We start from the raw sequence: 18,695 nt of genomic DNA on the forward strand, positions 1-18,695 counted from the left end.
TTCATAAGCCTGCTATTCTATAATAATATTTCAAATTGCATTGGTCCGGATGGGAGAATTCAGTACTGTATCTACAAAACCTTTTGTTTAATCATCTTCCCTTTATTAATTTCCTTCGATTTATTGTACACGTGATCTCAAGAAGGTACTGCACGAGCTCAGTGGCAGTGTTTCATGTCTGGTCATTTTTAGCATGGTGTTATTCACTGTCAAAGATGCAAAGAAAAATCATAATTCATATTCTCCTTTGTTTCATCACAATTTAAGCAAGCCTAGTAATAGACACAATATTTCTGACACTGGGAATACATTCACTGAGGTCCATAGATACCAAGAACATGCAAATGGACCTTGTAGAAGTGGAGCAATATTCCATTTACTTATGTATTTTAGGCGGATTTTCAGAAAATAGGGCTCCAGGCTTAAGAGGTTAAGTCAAATCTGCAAGCTTATTATTGGTATACAATACAATAATATAGGTGTGTAATGTGTTGTGAACTGCTTTCGCAATACTGTTAATTTTTCAACATCAATGCCAATAAACAGGGGTGTACAGTGCGACATATATATATCGCACGTGCTACAGCAACAGCTGTCTGTGCGATGGATGGATTTACTTCAGTAGCACTGGTGCGATAGGGATTCGGTTCATATAGATACTCTTATTTTGAAAATCCTGTAGCGGGTCTCATTTCTGCCCACGCGCAGCTCCAGCTAGGCTCCGAAAGCTAGCAACGTTCAGGTGCATATGATACTCTTATTTTAAAAAAACTCTTGTGACAACTCGACGAGTCGTATCCGCCCTATCCGTACTTCTGCAAGGAGCAGCGCGTTGGTCGGTTGGTGCGCACTGCTGCGTTAACACAGCAGTGCGCCTACACGTCCCGAAATAAGTCTGTGGTGTTTTTTCTTTCTCGCAACGGGTCAAATGCATCTACATGCTTTGCACCGTCGCCATTCCTTTATGCGCAGATCGCCCGAAATTAACGTTTATGTACCATTACAATCACTACAACGTTAGCAAGCTAACAAGCTAATCCTGATCAGAGGCGCAGAGCCAGCAGACACAGTGTGGAAAGGGAAATGGGGGGGCACTCTCTCCCCTTCCCTGTGTGTGTGTGCGTGCGTGCGTTTGGAAAGACGATGAAGTCACTAGTCAGGACTCAGGACAGGAGTATATTATAGTAAACTGAGGATGGACAGATAATGATGATATTCAAATATAAACAAGTTTCGAGAGGAGTGAAAGTTTGAAGACAGACTAGACTACAATATGATGCGGGGGTGGTGAGTTGAAACAGTGTGTGTGAATGAATGAATGAAAACTTTATTTAACAGATTGCAGAATGGGTACAGTACGGCTCAATACACACAATTGTTAAGGGGATGCAGACCAGAGAAAGACGTTTGTCTTGTTTACATCAGGGTCCCCCATTGTGTGTGTGTGTGTGTGTGTGTGTCCCAACCGACCCCACTTTTATGTTTCAATAAATTATTTGCATTTAAAACTATTAACGCTGACTCATTCCTTCAGTCCACTAAAAATTATGCTAATATTCCTTATGTTGTTAATGATATTAATTGAAAATAGCATATGAGAGTATCATAGTAATAATAACACATGGCGATATACTAAATGACAGCCAAACATGGCACTGCAACTAAATAACACAAATACAATAGGCACATTTGTGACTGTTACAAATATAACACGTTTTATACTTGTGCTACAAGATTTTGGCCTGTGCTACAAAACTATCAACCTCTGTAGCACCAGTGCTATGTGCAAAAAAAGTTAACGTACAGCCCTGCAATAAAGCACCTTTGAATTTGTATTGAATTTGAGCTGCGTCCTCACCTCGTTGCCACCAGGCAGTCGGTTCATTTGCACCAGCTGACCGGAGTTGTCGAGGACCAGCTCTGTGAAGGTGAGCAGCTCAGAGGGCAGGGGGCACTTGGGCAGCTCTGCGTGGGCCGCGGTGGAGCCCCACAACTTCCTGAGAGCCTGGCAACACAGACAGAGAAACACACTCCATAAACTGTGACACATATATTACCTGGAACAGAGCCACTTAACTTAACTTGCCGGCTCCGGGCTGCGTTTTTGCCGATCAACCAATACATTGTTCGAAAGTTGAATTTTTCACCTTTTTCGATCGTCACCCTACTCGACCTATTGCTTCCAGTCTTGAGTTACAAAATGAAATATTCGATGAGCATCATTTGACAAGCCATTTGGACAAGTGACCATGGCCAGTTTGGCCGGGTCCTAAACAGACCAGTCACGTCTGAGGGTGAAAATGCAGTGAGATCAATCAAAATCCCAAATCCCACTTCAGAAACAGGGAAAGTGGGACTTTATAACAAAGAAAATGTTTACTTTTTGTAATGTTTAATTTATACACACTTGGTAGTAAAAAAAATAAAATTAATGAATGAATGCATGAATGAATCCGAATCAAAAAAAAAGATTGTTAGAACCCATTGTTATAAGCCTTCTTTTTACACACAACACTTTTATACTTAATTTACCAAACAAACTGAATCAAATAGAAACATGAATGGCTGATAATCATATATACCCATGATAAACAGAAAATAATCATACTTGAGGGCCAAACTTAATTTTATTCCCATTGAGTGTATGGGATTGACGGAACATGGACGTCAGATAGGGGGGTGTTGACCCAAAAAAGGTCAAGAACCACTGGACTAGATTATCTAACATGCAATTGTCCAAACCTAAGAAGATATGTTGATATCTAACAATATCGACAAAAGGTCCTGATGAATATTGAGATATCGCTCCAGCCCCTATACCATCATGTGGTTACAGCCCTAGCCCCTACACCATCATGTGGTTACAGCCCCAGCCCCTACAGCCATCATGTGGTTACCTGTCGGAACATTTCAGGGAAGTCGTAGACGTAGGTGGTGCCCAGGGACTGGGCCTGGAAGCGCTTGGACTGCAGCAGGTCCTTGGTGACGTAGGGTGTGTTGATGAGCATGCCGTGCAGAGGACCCTGTTTGTCTCCGTACGCCTGGAACATGATCTGGAAGGTACAACGGGAGGGAGAGAGTGTCACCCACACATTTGAGGCAAGTACCAGTGTACAAAACATAAAGAAGACTAATCCATCAACTGCCTTAAAATGTGAAAATGGCCTTTTCTTGTGCTTTACATTGTTTTTACAGAATTACATTTTAAATGTTAAATATGTGCCTTTTCTACAGTTCAGCTGTGAAAACAACCCTCCCTCTTGAAACGAGCCATTCAGAATTGCGGCCACAATGGCAGTACTTAGTCAGACCTTGTGTGCACGTGTATGTGCGTGTGAAGAGATCTTGATCAAATTTGCGTGTACAAGACAAGGTTCTATTGGTGGAATCAATAAGGGATGATACAGTATCTTTTGTTTGTATCCATTTGATCAGTCTCCATCTTATAGACAGATCAGGTATTCCTAATGTTTTGTACACAAGTGTCAAGTGTTTATTACATCAACATGATGTTAGATGGATCTGTGTATTGAATAGCATATTTCCAAATGGGATTTTGGACCCAAAGTGGGGTTTTCCACAAGGCTTTTTGAATGTGCAGACAGAGTTCAAAATCTGTCTAGGAAAACCCATTGTTAGAAGCCATTGTTAGAAGCCTTCATTTTACAGACAAGACTGACAGGCTTAATTTACCAAACAAACGGAATCAAATAGAAACATTAATGGCCGCCTTATATTTGGCACAATAAAGAAAATATTTGTAATTGTGATTATGAACGAATGCTTAAATTCTGGTAACCCATGTACTGCAAGGTGCAGACACCTTTCCAGTATGAGGTCACTGTTGTCCCATGTCTAGATGGAAGTCACAGTGAATGGGGTGCGACGATGAAAGAGAGATGTGGTCCCCACCTGTCGGTCCTTGGGCCCCACCTGCCCCGTGCGGGCGTCGGTGACCTCTTTGTACAGGCTGATGTCCAGGTAGTAGCCCGACTCGTTGGTCAGGAAGAGGCGGATGGGGATCTGTTTGCCCGTGGGAGTCAGGCGGATGTTGATCTTCAGCTCGGCCTGCAACACGCGCAGCTTCCACAGTCGGCTGCCGTAACGCATCACCATGGAGCGCACGGACTCCTCAATCTGAAGAGTGAAGAGGAGATTATTGAATGACACGAATGCTATGCTTAGCCTACTGAAAAGCTTGATAGTATAGAGATTAAAAGATAAGGTACTTTAGTTAATTTGACATGTAGAATGAACACATTTATTTATTGTTTGTGTAAATGTGAAAACAAATATATACTGTAAATAATCTAAAAAAGGCAGAAAAATAAGGCAATATAAAATAAATTATGAAAAAGAAAAACAATGATTAAAATTTCATGGAGACAGAAGCATGCACAAGAAACCACATATGAATCACAAGACAATAGACCTGTTCACTGTATACAAACATACCGTGTTCAAGACAATCAGCAATACCCACTGAGTCATGTGACTAAGTTGCCCCCTACCTGCGTGAGCTGCTGCGCTAAAAAAGTATGACGTGGCTCTATGGAGAAACCATGGCACTCCCCTGAGTAAAGGTTGTTTCAAACGAAAACGGCTGGATGTCATTTAGCCAAATCAGCATGGCTGTGAGTGCGAGTATTTCACCTTTTACATATCTAGCTTTGGCATGGATTGATTGTTTAGATCGCTAGCATAGTTTACAAATGCAAATATATTGTAGTCTGCCCCGTTCTGACCGGGATTACGTTCCTTTAGAATAGAATAGACTTTTAATTGTCATTGCACAGTATACAACGAAATTTCAGGGGAGCTCCCACAGACCGTAGTACATATATACATACATGAACACATAACACATATAACACTGTACATAACAGAATATTTTAAATAATAAAGTGCATAATGGGTGGTAATCAGAGATTATCAAGTGCTGTGGTAAGTGCATGGTGCACGTGAGGGGACAGTCAATGAGTATTTAACAGTCTGACTGCTTGGGGGGAAAAGCTGTTCTTAAATCTTGTACTCTTGGCATGTATGGACCGGTATCTCCTCCCTGAGGGAAGGAGCTGAAAGAGGTGATGTAGCGGTGGAGGCAGCGGGAGGTGAAGACGGAGGTGATGTTTGGTAGAGGAGTCCCGACGATCCTGCCTGCCGCCTTCACCACCCTCTGTAGAGCCTCTTGCTCTGCCTTTGTGCAGCTGGAGAACCACACAGACACACCGTAGGTCAGCACACTCTCAACCGCACAATGGTAAAAGTTGACAAGGAGATTTCGTGGCAGGCCAGCCTGCTTCAGCTCCCTTAGATAGTATAGGCGTTGCTGGGCTTTCCTGATCACTGAGGCGGTGTTGGTGCTCCAAGACAGGGTCTCACTCACACTGAGACCCAGGAACTTGAACTCAGTGACCCTCTCCACTACCTCGTTGTTGATGAGCAGAGGGGAGTGGTCAGGCCTTGATCTTCTAAAATCCACTATGATCGCTCTTGTTTTCTTTATATTGAGCGCCAGGTTGTTATTGTCACACCAGGCTGTAAGGTCCTCCACCTCCCTCCTGTAGGCAGACTCATTGTTGTTTGTTATGAGACCCACAACTGTGGTATCATCTGCGAACTTGATGATGTAATTGGAGGGGTAGGAGGGGGAACAGTCATGTGTGAGCAGGGTGTACAGTAATGGACTGAGTACGCAACCCTGCGGGGCGCCGGTGCTGTCTCTCAGATGAGCGCACACAGAGTCTGACAGCGAACAGGTCTATAGTCATGGGCAGAAATCTGTAGATGTGCATGGGTTTGGAGTATTCACTGACCTTCGATGGGTCCATGATGACGGTAGGGACAAAGTTGAGGAAGATGTGGTTGCAGTCGGTCCTCACGGTGGTGTTGTTGAAGGCCACCTCCAGCTCATCCATGGCTTCCAGCAGCAGACGCTCTGCCTCATTGTGGAGGTACTCGAATGATGCCTCCTACACAATTCCAAGCAGAAAAGACTTTACTGCCAAGCAATAAGTTGCTGGTGTAGCAGAGCAGCCCTGTCTGATGCCTAGTAGTGTTGTCACGATACCAACATTTCCACTTCCGACACCAGCCTATCAAGAGTATCACGATACCAGTTCTAAAACGATACCACGTCAAAAACTTTAAAATATCAGGAAAAGTAGAGCGGCTACGTGGCATAGTGGGCAAGGCGCTCGCCACAAAATCTAGAGACGCTGGGCTTGCCTGTTCGAGCCCAGCGCTCCACATTTGCTTTCAGTTTAGCTGGTCGTCCGTACTAATACACATTGGCCGTATTAGGGGGTGGGAAACTGATGGGTGGGGATCGGGCGTTGTGGACAGCGACTCCTACAGGTCGGTTGGTGCGCCTGCGCAGTAGAATCAGGAAGTGTCGGGGGCAGCGTGAGCCTCCCACGCGTTACTCCTCGCCACTGAGAGATCGAGCTGCGCAGGTGAAAAGATGCGACTGCTGTTACCTCAAGTACCGGAGGGGACTTGTGCTATGTATGACTTAGTCCACATTGCAGCCGGCTTGTGGGAGGCAAGAAACAGCGTTCGTGACATGGGAGGGTTGAATTGGATGATACGAAATTGGGATGGGAGAAAATATAGAAAATGGGAGAAAAAGTGGATAAAAAAAAAAAATATATATCAGGAAAAGTTATGGAATATAATATATTATTATGTCAATATAAGATCCCAGTAAATGAACTTGCGCACACATTTAAATAAAATAATAAACACAAACATGAGAAACATTTACCAAATGGAGGACAAACATTTATCCTGTTTCCCTATGACCTCACCTTGGTGACCAGATCAGAGTGTCGGATGATGGCTCGTACAAAAAAGCGGTAGTCGGTGACCTCCGTGCCCGCCTCCACGCGGGCCGCCCCCAGGTAGAGGTGCATCTTGTGGTTGGCACAGGGAATAGCGGTGAGGGCAAAGTTGCGCAGGCGGTTTAGCTCCAGCTGGAAGGCCAGAGCGGGCTCCAGGTGACGGTAGATCCTGTCCTCTTCAAACTGGGAGACAAAGGGGCAGCCAGGGACACAATCAAAAACACTAAAACTCTCTGAAAATCTACAAATCTTTGAAACTCAAGAGAAGTGAAACATTTATATGGTATTTTCACAACTGAATAAACAGAAAATTGGGTCCTTGAAACACATTTCTGTTTCACTGTTGTTTTCAATGGCAAGGCCGGCAATTTTGTTGTCAAACATATTTACAGCTATCAAAGTATCTTCTAGGTTTACATTTTATTAGCAGTGCCTCAAAATGTACCTCATTTTATGTCTGCACTTTATGCATTGCTTTTATTTAGTCAATTCTCTGCTCATTTTATGTAAATGACTGCTCATTGTATACCCGTATGTCTATTTTATGTCCATTATGTCTACATTACTGCTGTGAAGCACTTTGGGCTGCAATTATTGTATGAAAGGTACTATACAAATAACGTTTATTATTATTATATTCAAATTATTTTGTTTCGATTCATGATGACAAATTTGAATAATTACAAGAATTACATGTAATAAATACATGAAGTCAGAGAAAATAATTACGCCCATATAAATGTGTTTTGTAAACTAATTGTAGGTTCTGCAAATGCAAACAAATCTCCCCTCATCCAAAACCGCATAGTGCATCTTTTAAGTTGTATCTTGAGGCCAAATATGAGATGTTTTAGAAGTTGGGCAGTCCTCCAATCATGACCTCATTCAATAGAAAGACAAAGAGTGGAGTAAAGGGTTTATAATACAGTAGAACGATGCCCGTGAGCCATAATACACTGCATAAGTGAAATCTAAAAGGCAATCTCAATCTCAGAGGGCTGCTAATGGGTGTAATTTCTCTTAAAATGGGAGTCATAATTAAATAGTTCATTACTGTAATGGGTTCTGGTGGGCACCATTGCAGTGAAACTATCAAGGGGTGACAGAGAGGAAGAGCCATCATTGATCATGATGGAGTGACTTTTACTGCCAACAGGGGGTGAGAAAGTTATTTCTAACAACCATATCATGCTTTTGAACAACCCCTGCAGTCTAGGCTGCTAGCCTAGCTTAGCACAAATGAATAGAATCAATAGATATAGTTCTCGTCTGACAGGTAATTAGTATCCATCTTCTTGTCTGACTCTGGAGAGGGTGGTAAGTGCATTTCCCATAATGTTGACGTGTTCCTTTTAACTGTCAAATAATCAGGAGCAGTAAAACTCAAAGTGTTGGAGAAAATGAACAGTTCTGTTCTGAAGTTACAATGTTAAGATGTGAATGGTTTGACTGCATGGGGTTGTTCAAAAGCATGCTATGGTTGTTAGAAATAACTTTCTCATTGGCATTACAAGTTTAAAAGCTTTCTACTGAAGGCACAGAGAGGAAATTGGTATCCATCTTCTTGTCCGACTCTGGAAAATACATAATTCCCATAATGTTGGCGTGTTTCTGAGGGTTGACATGCTGGTATGCAAACACTCACCTTGTCTCTGGCACGGAAGGTGAAGAACTTGGGGAATTCTCTCTGTGTGAAAGGTAGAGAGAGCGAGACAGAGATCTAATACCTAATAAACTCAATAAAGATCAACAATAGTTCAAATACACACTTGGATTTTCCAATCTACCAGTTATTCAGGTTAGTTAATAACTGGTAGGTTGGAATTATTGCTCGTATTATTGCAATGTTGAAACTTGAATTTTGGCTGCAGAACACTTTCTGGTTGAATCAATGTGCCTGTGAGGGCATTTACATGTACATTATTATTCTGATATAATTTAGTATTTATAATTTGGTACTCAAGTACGGTATTTCACCTTTGAGTTCCGGTATATTAAGATGAGTCTAAGACCTTAACGGGGATGTTAGCTAGCATCCGTAATATGAATGTGTATGTCTAAGACCTTAACCGGGATGTTAGCTAGCATGCGTAACATTAATGTGTTTATAGATTATTCTGTGATTATCAGGAACCCGTTTTACATCCAGTGGTCCCCGAGAGTATTTCATGGTGCAGAATTAACTCTAGATATTAACATAAAATATCTTCTGAGGTTTTGTTTAAAACTGAAGATCAGTCGATATAAATGCAAGACATCTACGGCAACAAACATCCAAATTTAATTTGACAAAATATATATATTAAAAGAAATGTGTTTGATAGTGTTGTCTACTGTACCTAGCAGGGAAATCAAGTCAAATTCACCCAAATTGCATGTTTGTATAATTACAATATAATAACATTTATAGCGCATTGTCCACGATCCTACTGAATAAAACATTCCCCATTACTACTCAAGATATTTTGAATGTCTAAAATGACATTGTTGCCTTGCATGCCGATACTGGGGGTGAAGAGTGTCCCACTTCAAACAATATCAGACTAACTGTAGATTAGCCTAAACAAGTCAAAGCCTGCATTATAATAATGGGAAATGTGATTACATACAATCATGGACCCCAAATGGCCACTGCAAATCTGTATAGGCACAATTTGATGGTGTAAGTGTGTATCACATTCACACGGCACTCTACATTGCACACAGATAACTGTATTACAATGAGAGTATGCAGAATGGTGGAGTGTGTTCAACATCTACTGAATATTACAGATTTGTGTAACAAGTACCACATAATAAGGGTGACGGCAATCAAAGCAATTAGCTCTCATTAGAGCCTTTTCTTCTGTCAAAAAGGAGAATTAGGGGCTTTTGATGCAGAAATAAATCACACCTGGTATTTTCCTTTGAGGTTTTTCTTAAAAATGTCATCCAACAGCATGGTATTGCACTTCATTTACATCTCTTGTTTTTTATTTCAGTGGGTATAGCAGAGGCATTACTACTGTTGGTCACACCTCAGTCTCTGCCAAGAGAGGTCTGGAGAAATTCACTGTTTAATAAGTTACTAAACTTCAATAGAAATAGAATAGAATAGAAATACTTTATTCATCCCGAGGGAAATTTGGCACTACAAATCGCTCATAGTAAACATTTAGGTAGACAAAAACAAAAGTCACAAATAAGAATAAAAATAAGCCTAAGAATAAAATACGGTCCGGGATATACATTTCCTATGTTACATTCTAATATAAAATATACAGTAAAAATATACAGAAATATACAGTAAGTGTAAATTGTACTATGTCGGTTTAAAAGTAAAAGTAAAAGTCCAGGAACATAGTACCGTCACCCTGTGCTCAGTGATGCAGTGAGGCACAGTGATGCATTATAAAGTCTGATGGCTGTCGGAATGAAGAACTTCCTGTGCCGTTCAGTGCTACATCTTGAGAGTCTTAGGGCTTAGGAACAAAGAATGGATTGCACGGAGCAAGTTGCACCCTTAATTAAAATTCATTATGAATTGAAAATGGGGGACCCGTGCAGATTGATTGAAAATTTTATTAACAGATTGCAGAATGGGTACAATACAGTACGGCTAAATACACACAATTGTTTAGGGGATGCAGACTAGAGAAAGACTTTCGTCTTGTTTACATCAGGGTCCCCCATTTTCAATTCATAATGAATTTCAAGTAAGGGTGCAACTTGCTCTGTGAAATCCATTCTTTGTGGATCTAGCCCTTAGTCTAGCACTGAACGTGCTCCTTCTGTCAGCCAAGTCTGTGTATAGTGGGTGGGAGGGGTTGTCCCTGATGGCGTGGAGCTTAGCAAGGCTCCTCCTCTCCTCACCCCTACCACGTTACTAGCCTTCCTGACCAGCTTATCCAGCCTGTTTGCGTCCAATCCACACATCAGACCAAAATCAATTAAGAAAAGTAAACAAAGTGCAATACTTAGCTGGGCTGTTTTGCCTCAAGGTCCCTGTCCCAGATTCTACATTTAAGGTTGACTTTCTGACATTATCATCCTCATTTGAAAGCTAGCTAGACTGACAATCGACCAATCCAAGGTAAATAATGAAAGGGTTTTATTACAAAAAGCCCATTTTGTGTTCATTGGTCATTATTAAAAGAAGATACAAACTACATGCTCTAAAATGATACTTATACATAAAAATAGCTAATAACTTGTGAGATCTGTAGGCATAAGATTTTTCATCCCATCATTCTCTCCACTCACATGAAACCTCTGGTCCACCTCACAGTTGACCTGCTTCCTGAAATCCTATCCGTACAAATAACAAGGCGAAGGCGAGACATACAGGAAGGGGACAGACAGGAGAGAGGATTGGAAATCAGGGGGGGGGAATTTATTTTAAATGAGAATATTTGTTTAAATTATGTCAATTCCTATAATTATGAAGACAAACTTCCAATATTTATTTTGCTCAGTATCTTATTTCTTCCTTTCATTTCTATTATTCCCATAATGATGTCATTCCATACACACAGAACACAAAATTGGTAATTACCCAAAAAGAAATGGGGCGATTGACATTATTTGAGTGATCTTTGAAACTGGTTAATCAGGAGGGAAACATATAATTCAGAATAGGATGAAAAGGAAGTTTCTCACCTTCTGAGCCACAAGGAAAGTCAGTCTGCGGACGCCATGTTCAAACAGCACAGATTTCTAAAAAACAAGAAAAAAAAAGAGTCCATTAATTTAGACGGGAAAAATGCCGTCGGTTGTGTGATAGTAAAGGGCTAACCTTCTGTATTGTCACAGTGAAAGGGTTAACCGGCTGTCGTGTGGCAGTGAAAGGGTTAACAATACATAAATTAAAAACAACATAACTGTGGAACATTGTAAGGTTGCTGATATGACTTTGAAACATTGCCATAGAGACAAATGTGCATCTCAAATGTCATCATTGTGTGGAATATGGTGTTTCTGGTGATTCTTCTGACCTTTGACTGGGTGAATTCCCGGAACATGGCTGCCAGGCCGTCATCTTCAATGTCGCTGTCAGTCTTGATGGCCACGTTCAGTATGTGGATGGGCTCCTCCAGTATACTCTGGACAACATTAACAAACCAAGTTACTCAATGCGATCACGATGAATGTTGTTTGTGTATTAATAAGTTGAGATACAGCCACTCAAAATGTGATATCAAACCGACTAGTGGGCAAGAAAGGCAGCATTAGAACATGGAAAATAATGTTTAACATGCATAGGTACATACCAGATAAATGTACAACTTAAATCTAAGTTTCTAGAATATTCTTCTTGCAGAGTCTACGACAGACTGTTCAAAAGATACAATAAGGGGGCAGGGCAAAAACAGACCAATGAAAGTGCATCTCCCCGCGGAGTCCAGCGACCCCTCTCGCAAGTCTCAATGACAAACGGTTAAAAAGATAACAAAAGTGGGCGGGGACTATGAATAGGGGGCGTGAAAAACATAGATCAATGAAAGAGTACTTTCCCACAAGTCCAACGGCGTGACCCACATTTCTCTACGACAAACAGTTCATGAGATATGAAAGGGGGCATGGGCATGACTTCAGAATGGGGGCATGGCTGCAGAAAGGGGGCATGGGCATGACTTCACAGTGGGTGCCTTCAGTCTATACCGAGTTGACACCTCCCATAAGTCTCTACGGCACACGGTTCTTGAGATATGGATACGGTTCTTATTATTTGTGTATACAATTTAGGCCACTGTTGTGATTTACAAAAGGTGAAGCAGAAACTCAAAGTGCAGCTGCTCTACTAGTTTTGAACATGTTTGAATTTTCCACCAATCATTCCTATGGAGCTATTCAAAGTAGATAGCGTGGTGAAACTTTACAAAAAGTAATAGCAACTCAAGTTGAAGCAGGCCGGTCATTTTGAGTGTGATGTGATTGGCTTTACCAGGTCACTACATAAAGCCGCACAGGGCCATTGCAGGGATCCAAGCATTATGACATTAAGCAGTATGGTATTGTGCATTGGGCAATAGGGATTGGACAGGATGTATTTAGGCATTAAGCAGTATGTCCTTGGGCATCAGGCTGGCACCAGAGGAAAGGTCAAGATAGCTCGTCAGTTTGACCTGATGGTGGCACTAGAGAAGAGGTAATGGAATGACCAACATCAATAGGGTTGTTCCTCAAGAGGTCATGAATATAGACAGCAGATTTTGTGACTACAACTAACAGGGCAGGGAATACACTTGGCTTGGCCTGATGGTGGCACGAGAAGAAAGGTCATGGGTTCGCCATAAACATATGTTTTCCTTTTCTTGAGGTTGTGAATGTGCACAGCAAATTGTATGGCAATCCGGCCATTACTTTGAGATATCTTGTTCTCAATTTGGCCTGATGGTGGCGCTACTGTAAAAGTGATGGATGAAGTTCAGAAATCTGTGTGAGGTACACTGTAGACCCTTTTCACATGTAAAAAGCTGGGCAAACAGGTGCAGTTAACATTAATTGTGAGTCTGCTTGATATAGGTGTGCAGTAGTCAGCATTGACAATTAAAAGGTAAATTTTGCACGATTGGCTCAATAAATTCACGCAATGAATGTTGTTTGTGTATTATTAAGTTGAGATACAGCGACTCAACTTTGGTGTTGATAGGACAATCATTTTTAAAAGCCTTAGAGCTTTGCATTAAATGCAAAATAATTGCATAAATGCATTGCAATTGCATAAATGCAAAAAAAAGCAATTCAGTATGGCACACATTGGTGGTCCTAACAGCAAAGGTGTAGAGCAGGGGTCTCAAACTCGTGGCCCGTGAGCCAATTGCGGCCCGCTGGGTGATATTTTGCGGCCCCCTACTTGACAAAGATTAGTGTTAGTGCAGCACGCGCGCAACTGTTTGCCGAGTCGTTGCGCGAGAGTTGGACGTTTTATTTATTTTATCACTTGTAGGCTACCATAGCGCAGGCTCATCACAGCAACGTTACGTTAGTGACTTGGTTGAAACGTGATTCCGGAGTGATACCAAGTAAAGTGGAAGGAAAATGCATCCTCGCTATCTCCTCTGCATGTCCGGCTGCACTGCCACACTGTCTGTGTCTGTGTACTCTGCTCTGGTCCAATCACATTCAGCGTCCCGTCAGCGTTTTCCCCCCCACCCACAGTCTGCGAATCAGATGCAGAGTAGGGCGGGTCTTAAACAGTCCGAGTCAGAGCAGAGTTGACAGCGCATCTACAGTAGCCTCGCTCCCAGTTTTATCTCCGTGAGATAAATGTAGCTAGTTTCGCCAGCAGGCAGCCAGCAGAAAAATATGGCATGTTCAAAGATGGTCAGTAAAAGAAAAGTCGACTGCAATTCAAAGGTGAATGGGCTGAAAAATATGCGTTCATCCTGAGTCCCAGCACCAAACCAATGTGACTAATATGCCAAGAAACATCGGGGTGGAGGACGCCATCATCTACATGCTCCACAGAGCGTACACGCACCTGGAGAAGCCGTGCAGCTCAGTGAGGATTATGTTCTTTGATTTCTCCAGCACCTTCAACACCATCCAGCCGTTACTGCTAGCGGAGAAGCTCTCTGCGATGCAGCTGGAGCACGGCATGGTGGCCTGGATCAAGGACTACCTCACTGAGAGACCGCAGTACGTCAGACTAAAGGACAGTCAGTCTGACGTACTGGTGAGCAACACCGGCGCCCGCCAAGGAACTGTGCCGTCACCCTTCCTCTTCACCCTCTATACCTCAGACTTCTGCCGCAACTCAAGCGGATGCCACCTGCAGAAGTTCTCAGACGACTCCTCCATCGTAAGCTACATCACCGACGATGATGAGGAGGAGTACAGAGCCCTGGTGGAGAGCTTTGTGGGGTGGAGCGACAGCAACCACCTGCAACTCAACACCAGTAAGACCAAGGAGCTGGTGGTGGACTTCCGGAGGGGCAAGAAGAGGCCCCCCCCGATTCCCATCACCATCCGAAGGGGTGGAGGTGGAGGTGGTGGACTCATAAGTTCCTTGGGGTACACCTGAACAATAAACTGGACTGGTCGGATAACACAGAGGCCCTCTACAGGAAGGGACAGAGCAGGCTGTTCTTCCTGAGGAGACTCAGGTCCTTCAACGTGTGCAATAGACTGCTGCAGTCATTTTACCAGTCTGTAGTGGCCAGCGTCCTCTTCTATGCTGTGGCATGCTGGGGAGGCTACATCAACTCAAGGGACACCAACATGCTCAACAAGCTGGTGAGGAAGGCTAGCTCCGTGGTGAGAGTCGAGCTACCTAGACTAGAGGTGATGGCAGAGAGGGGGATGAGAAGGAAGCTGGCTGCCATCATGGAGAACCCCTACCACCCCCTCTACGACGAGCTAGTCAAGATGAGAAGCTCGTTCAGCCACACTCATACCCCCCCCCCCCTCCCCCCCGACACTAAACTAACCGCCTCGGACAGTCCTTCATACCAGCGGCCATCAGGCTCCACAACAGGGCAGCGACTAGCGGCCTCCAGGCTCCACAACAGGGGGCAGCGACTGCTGCCAGACATTGACCTAGGACTAATAGGAACCCAAGGAGGACAATAACACTACCTTAGCCTTAGGCATACTGCACCTTATGTGGATACTGTGATACTGTGAATAATGTATATTTCAGTGGATACTGTGATACTGTGAATAATGTATATTTCAGTAGATAGTAAATTATAACACTACCTTATGCATACTGCACCTTATAGGACACTGTGAATACTGTGAATATATTTTTCAGTTAGTTAGATAGTAAATTATATTGACCTATTTGTTTACACTGCTTGTGTTGTTTTTACTACCTGTACCCCCCCCCCCCTTCCCCCATGCTGCTATGATGCCTGAATTTTCCCAAGGGGATCAATAAAGGAATATCTTATCTTATCTTAAGAAACGGTAGCTCTTGTGAAGGGTGGCAATTTGAAACGCCACTACGAAACAAAAGTTATTTGAATGCAACCTTTCCTCAAAATTCAGTGCTAAGAACCACAAAAATAAATGGAATGAAATAATCATATCAAGCTGCAAGCAGAATTATTGTTAAATCGATGTCACAATGAGAAAAAGCAACCAAGTCCTCACTGGCATGGGTGTTGGCTAAACACAAGAAGCCATTCTCTCTCTCTGATGCATACATAATAAAATAATGTATGACTGAAGTGATGGAGACCATGTTTGAAGGCAAACAAAAGCAAATCCCCCTCAGATCGCACAGCAACCAGAATAACTGAAATACTGTCTGGTGATTTGATTAAACAGTTTTGTGATAGAATAAGAAAATGCACAGTGCATTTCCATAGCTGTGGATGAGTCCACTGACACCACTGAGAAGCCTTCTGAAGAACCGTTCATGTTCTGAAGAACTGTTCATGTTCTGAAATGTTATTGCTAAAGATTGAGAAGATTGGATCAGTTGTACTTTTTTTGGAATACTTGAAACCCTTTTTTTGTGGAATATTTGATGCGGCCCAGCCTCACCCAGACTCTACCTCCAGCAGCCCCCAGGTAAATTGAGTTTGAGACCCCTGGTGTAGAGCATGTTCAGCTTCAAATGTGTATTACGTTTTGTGTCAGTTAGAGTTGTGTGGTTATGAGTTATGGCCTTTTAAGTTAAATTTGTTACTATAGCGCCACCATCAGGCCGAAATGGGTGCATGGTCTTGCCTGAGTAGTGGGGGGCCACAGGAACAGTAACATGGTTACTTTGGGACAGTTTATGAGCTGCACTTGATTTTAGCAGAGAAACATAATAATCCTTACAATTTGACCCCCAAAAAAAACTAAAACGAAATATGTATCAAATTTGTTTAAGAAATGTATTAATATGCCAAAAGATGCATCTGTCTGTGTGTGTGCTGGGTACGTTTTAGTATTGTTATGAAATGTCTAAATGACATCCTCCATGTCTCACCTTGTTGTCTTCTTCCCCGTACAGCACAGGGTTTCCTCCCTCAGCGAAGGTGGGGCTCGGGGGAGGAGAGTCCGAGAAGCAGCTCAACACGTCCATGATGTTCCTGTAGAGGAGGTAGCATGCAGTGTTTCAGATACCAAGACATCCACCCAAACCTTTTACTCCATGGAGAAAAACAAACCAAATAACAAAATGGCACCAGCAACAACAGGGTCCCCACTTAAATCTAAATCCTTAGTCTGACTTTTCCACATCCATCCTGGTTAAATGTTATTTCCCCCGACTTTTCTACATCTTTCCTTGTTAACTTTATTCCCCTTGACATTTCTATATCTTTCCTTGTTAACTTTATTCCCCTTGACATTTCTATATCTTTCCTAGTTAACTTTATTCCTCTTGACTTCTCTTTCCTCATTAACTTTAATCCGCTCAACTTCTCTATATTTCCTAGTTAACTTTATTTCCTCTGACTTTTCTCTATATTCCCTAGTTAACTTTATTCCGCTAGACTTTTCTCTATATTCCCTAGTTAACTTTAATTCCTCTGACTTCTCTCTATATTCCCTAGTTAACTTTATTTCCTGACTTTTTTCAATATCCTAGTTAACTTTATTTCCTCCGACTTTTCTCTATATTCCCTAGTTAACTTTATTTCCTCTGACTTTTCTTTATATTCCCTAGTTAACTTTATTTCCTCTGACTTTTCTCTATATTCCCTAGTTAACTTTATTTCCTCTGACTTCTCTATATTCTTTATTTCCTCTGACTTTTCTCTATATTCCCTAGTTAACTTTATTTCCTCTGACTTCTCTATATTCTTTATTTCCTGACTTTTCTCTATATTCCCTAGTTAACTTTATATCCTCCGACTTCTCTCCATTTCCTAGTTAACTTTATTTCCTGACTTTTCTCCATTTCCTAGTTCACTTTATTTCCCCTGACTTTTCTATATTTCCTAGTTAACTTTATTTACCCTAAACTTTCCCACATATTTCTAGGTTTCTCCATGACGTCAAGAACGCCACATCAACCAAACCAAATGCATCCAGTTTGAGTGAGAAGCACTGACCTGCTGAACTCCTGGAAGGAGCGGAAGGAGACCATGGCCCCCATGCGCTGGCAGGGCGGAGTGAAGGAGGTGTCCAGCAGCACGTCACTCACGCTGGCCATGTGCAGCATGCCGTAGTGGTTGAGGTTGGACGAGAAGGACATCCTGGGGGGACGTCAACACAGAACCATTAGGGGGGTCTGTTGTGTGCACAACTTTAATAATTTAATAACGGCGGGATGGGTCAGGTTGAGAGAGCGTAGGGGTGTCTACAACGTTAGAAACAGACTTATTGTGAGTGATTGGTGGTCACAACAACAGCATAACAAGGCAGTGTAGAAAAACACGATGCCTCCATTAGATCAGAGAATATTTGTGTCCCTACAAATATTGCAGAAGGCCTATGTAGTGGCCCTATTTCACTATGACAGCATGTGAGCAGAATGGCTCATGGATGGGGGAGGGGGGTAGTCAAAATAAATGGGGATTTTGCTTAGATTTCTTGCTATTGCCAGAGCTGTTAATTAAATAAACAAGGCTTACATATGCCATTTTTCAATTGATTTGACAATCGGTACAACTGAATTGATGAAAAACAGTCATAATTTGAGAATATACAAAGGTCATCCGAGTAAAGACCAATGAGAGTGTCATTTCCCCCTTTCCCCCACATGACGGCAAGATGCGTCCCATCTCCATTGTCACACCATAGTGGAATAGGCCAATTGATTAAAAACGTTGAAAATATTCCCCAAGCCCAAAGATCCAAGTACAGTTTCAGTAGGGTGAAGAATATGTAAAAACAACCAGGAAGACACCAGTTTTGCCCAGGACTAAATTATATTAAATTATATATTCAAGAGTTCCTTTGTTTTAGTCCCTTCTTTTGGAGATTTCT

The 18,695-nt window shown here is 42.2% G+C and overlaps 1 protein-coding gene across 3 annotated transcripts in view; it reads right to left on the reverse strand.

The window, feature by feature from the left end:
* Positions 1 to 18,695, reverse strand: part of acaca (acetyl-CoA carboxylase alpha) — a 143,145-nt gene that overhangs the window by 53,410 nt on the left and 71,040 nt on the right. For all 3 annotated transcript variants that reach the window (XM_084320849.1, XM_084320847.1, XM_084320848.1), the window contains 11 exons: positions 17,819 to 17,962; positions 16,750 to 16,852; positions 11,816 to 11,923; positions 11,481 to 11,537; positions 11,085 to 11,129; positions 8,488 to 8,529; positions 6,810 to 7,025; positions 5,817 to 5,972; positions 3,913 to 4,137; positions 2,898 to 3,053; positions 1,859 to 2,005 (listed from right to left, as the gene is read on the reverse strand). In XM_084320849.1, coding sequence (XP_084176975.1) covers positions 1,859 to 2,005; positions 2,898 to 3,053; positions 3,913 to 4,137; positions 5,817 to 5,972; positions 6,810 to 7,025; positions 8,488 to 8,529; positions 11,085 to 11,129; positions 11,481 to 11,537; positions 11,816 to 11,923; positions 16,750 to 16,852; positions 17,819 to 17,962 — 1,399 coding nt within the window. The remainder of the gene's footprint in view (positions 1 to 1,858; positions 2,006 to 2,897; positions 3,054 to 3,912; positions 4,138 to 5,816; positions 5,973 to 6,809; positions 7,026 to 8,487; positions 8,530 to 11,084; positions 11,130 to 11,480; positions 11,538 to 11,815; positions 11,924 to 16,749; positions 16,853 to 17,818; positions 17,963 to 18,695) is intronic.

The sequence above is a fragment of the Notolepis coatsorum genome (assembly GCF_963971535.1).
Source record: "Notolepis coatsorum genome assembly, chromosome: 8".
NCBI classification, from domain to species: domain Eukaryota; kingdom Metazoa; phylum Chordata; class Actinopteri; order Aulopiformes; family Paralepididae; genus Notolepis; species Notolepis coatsorum.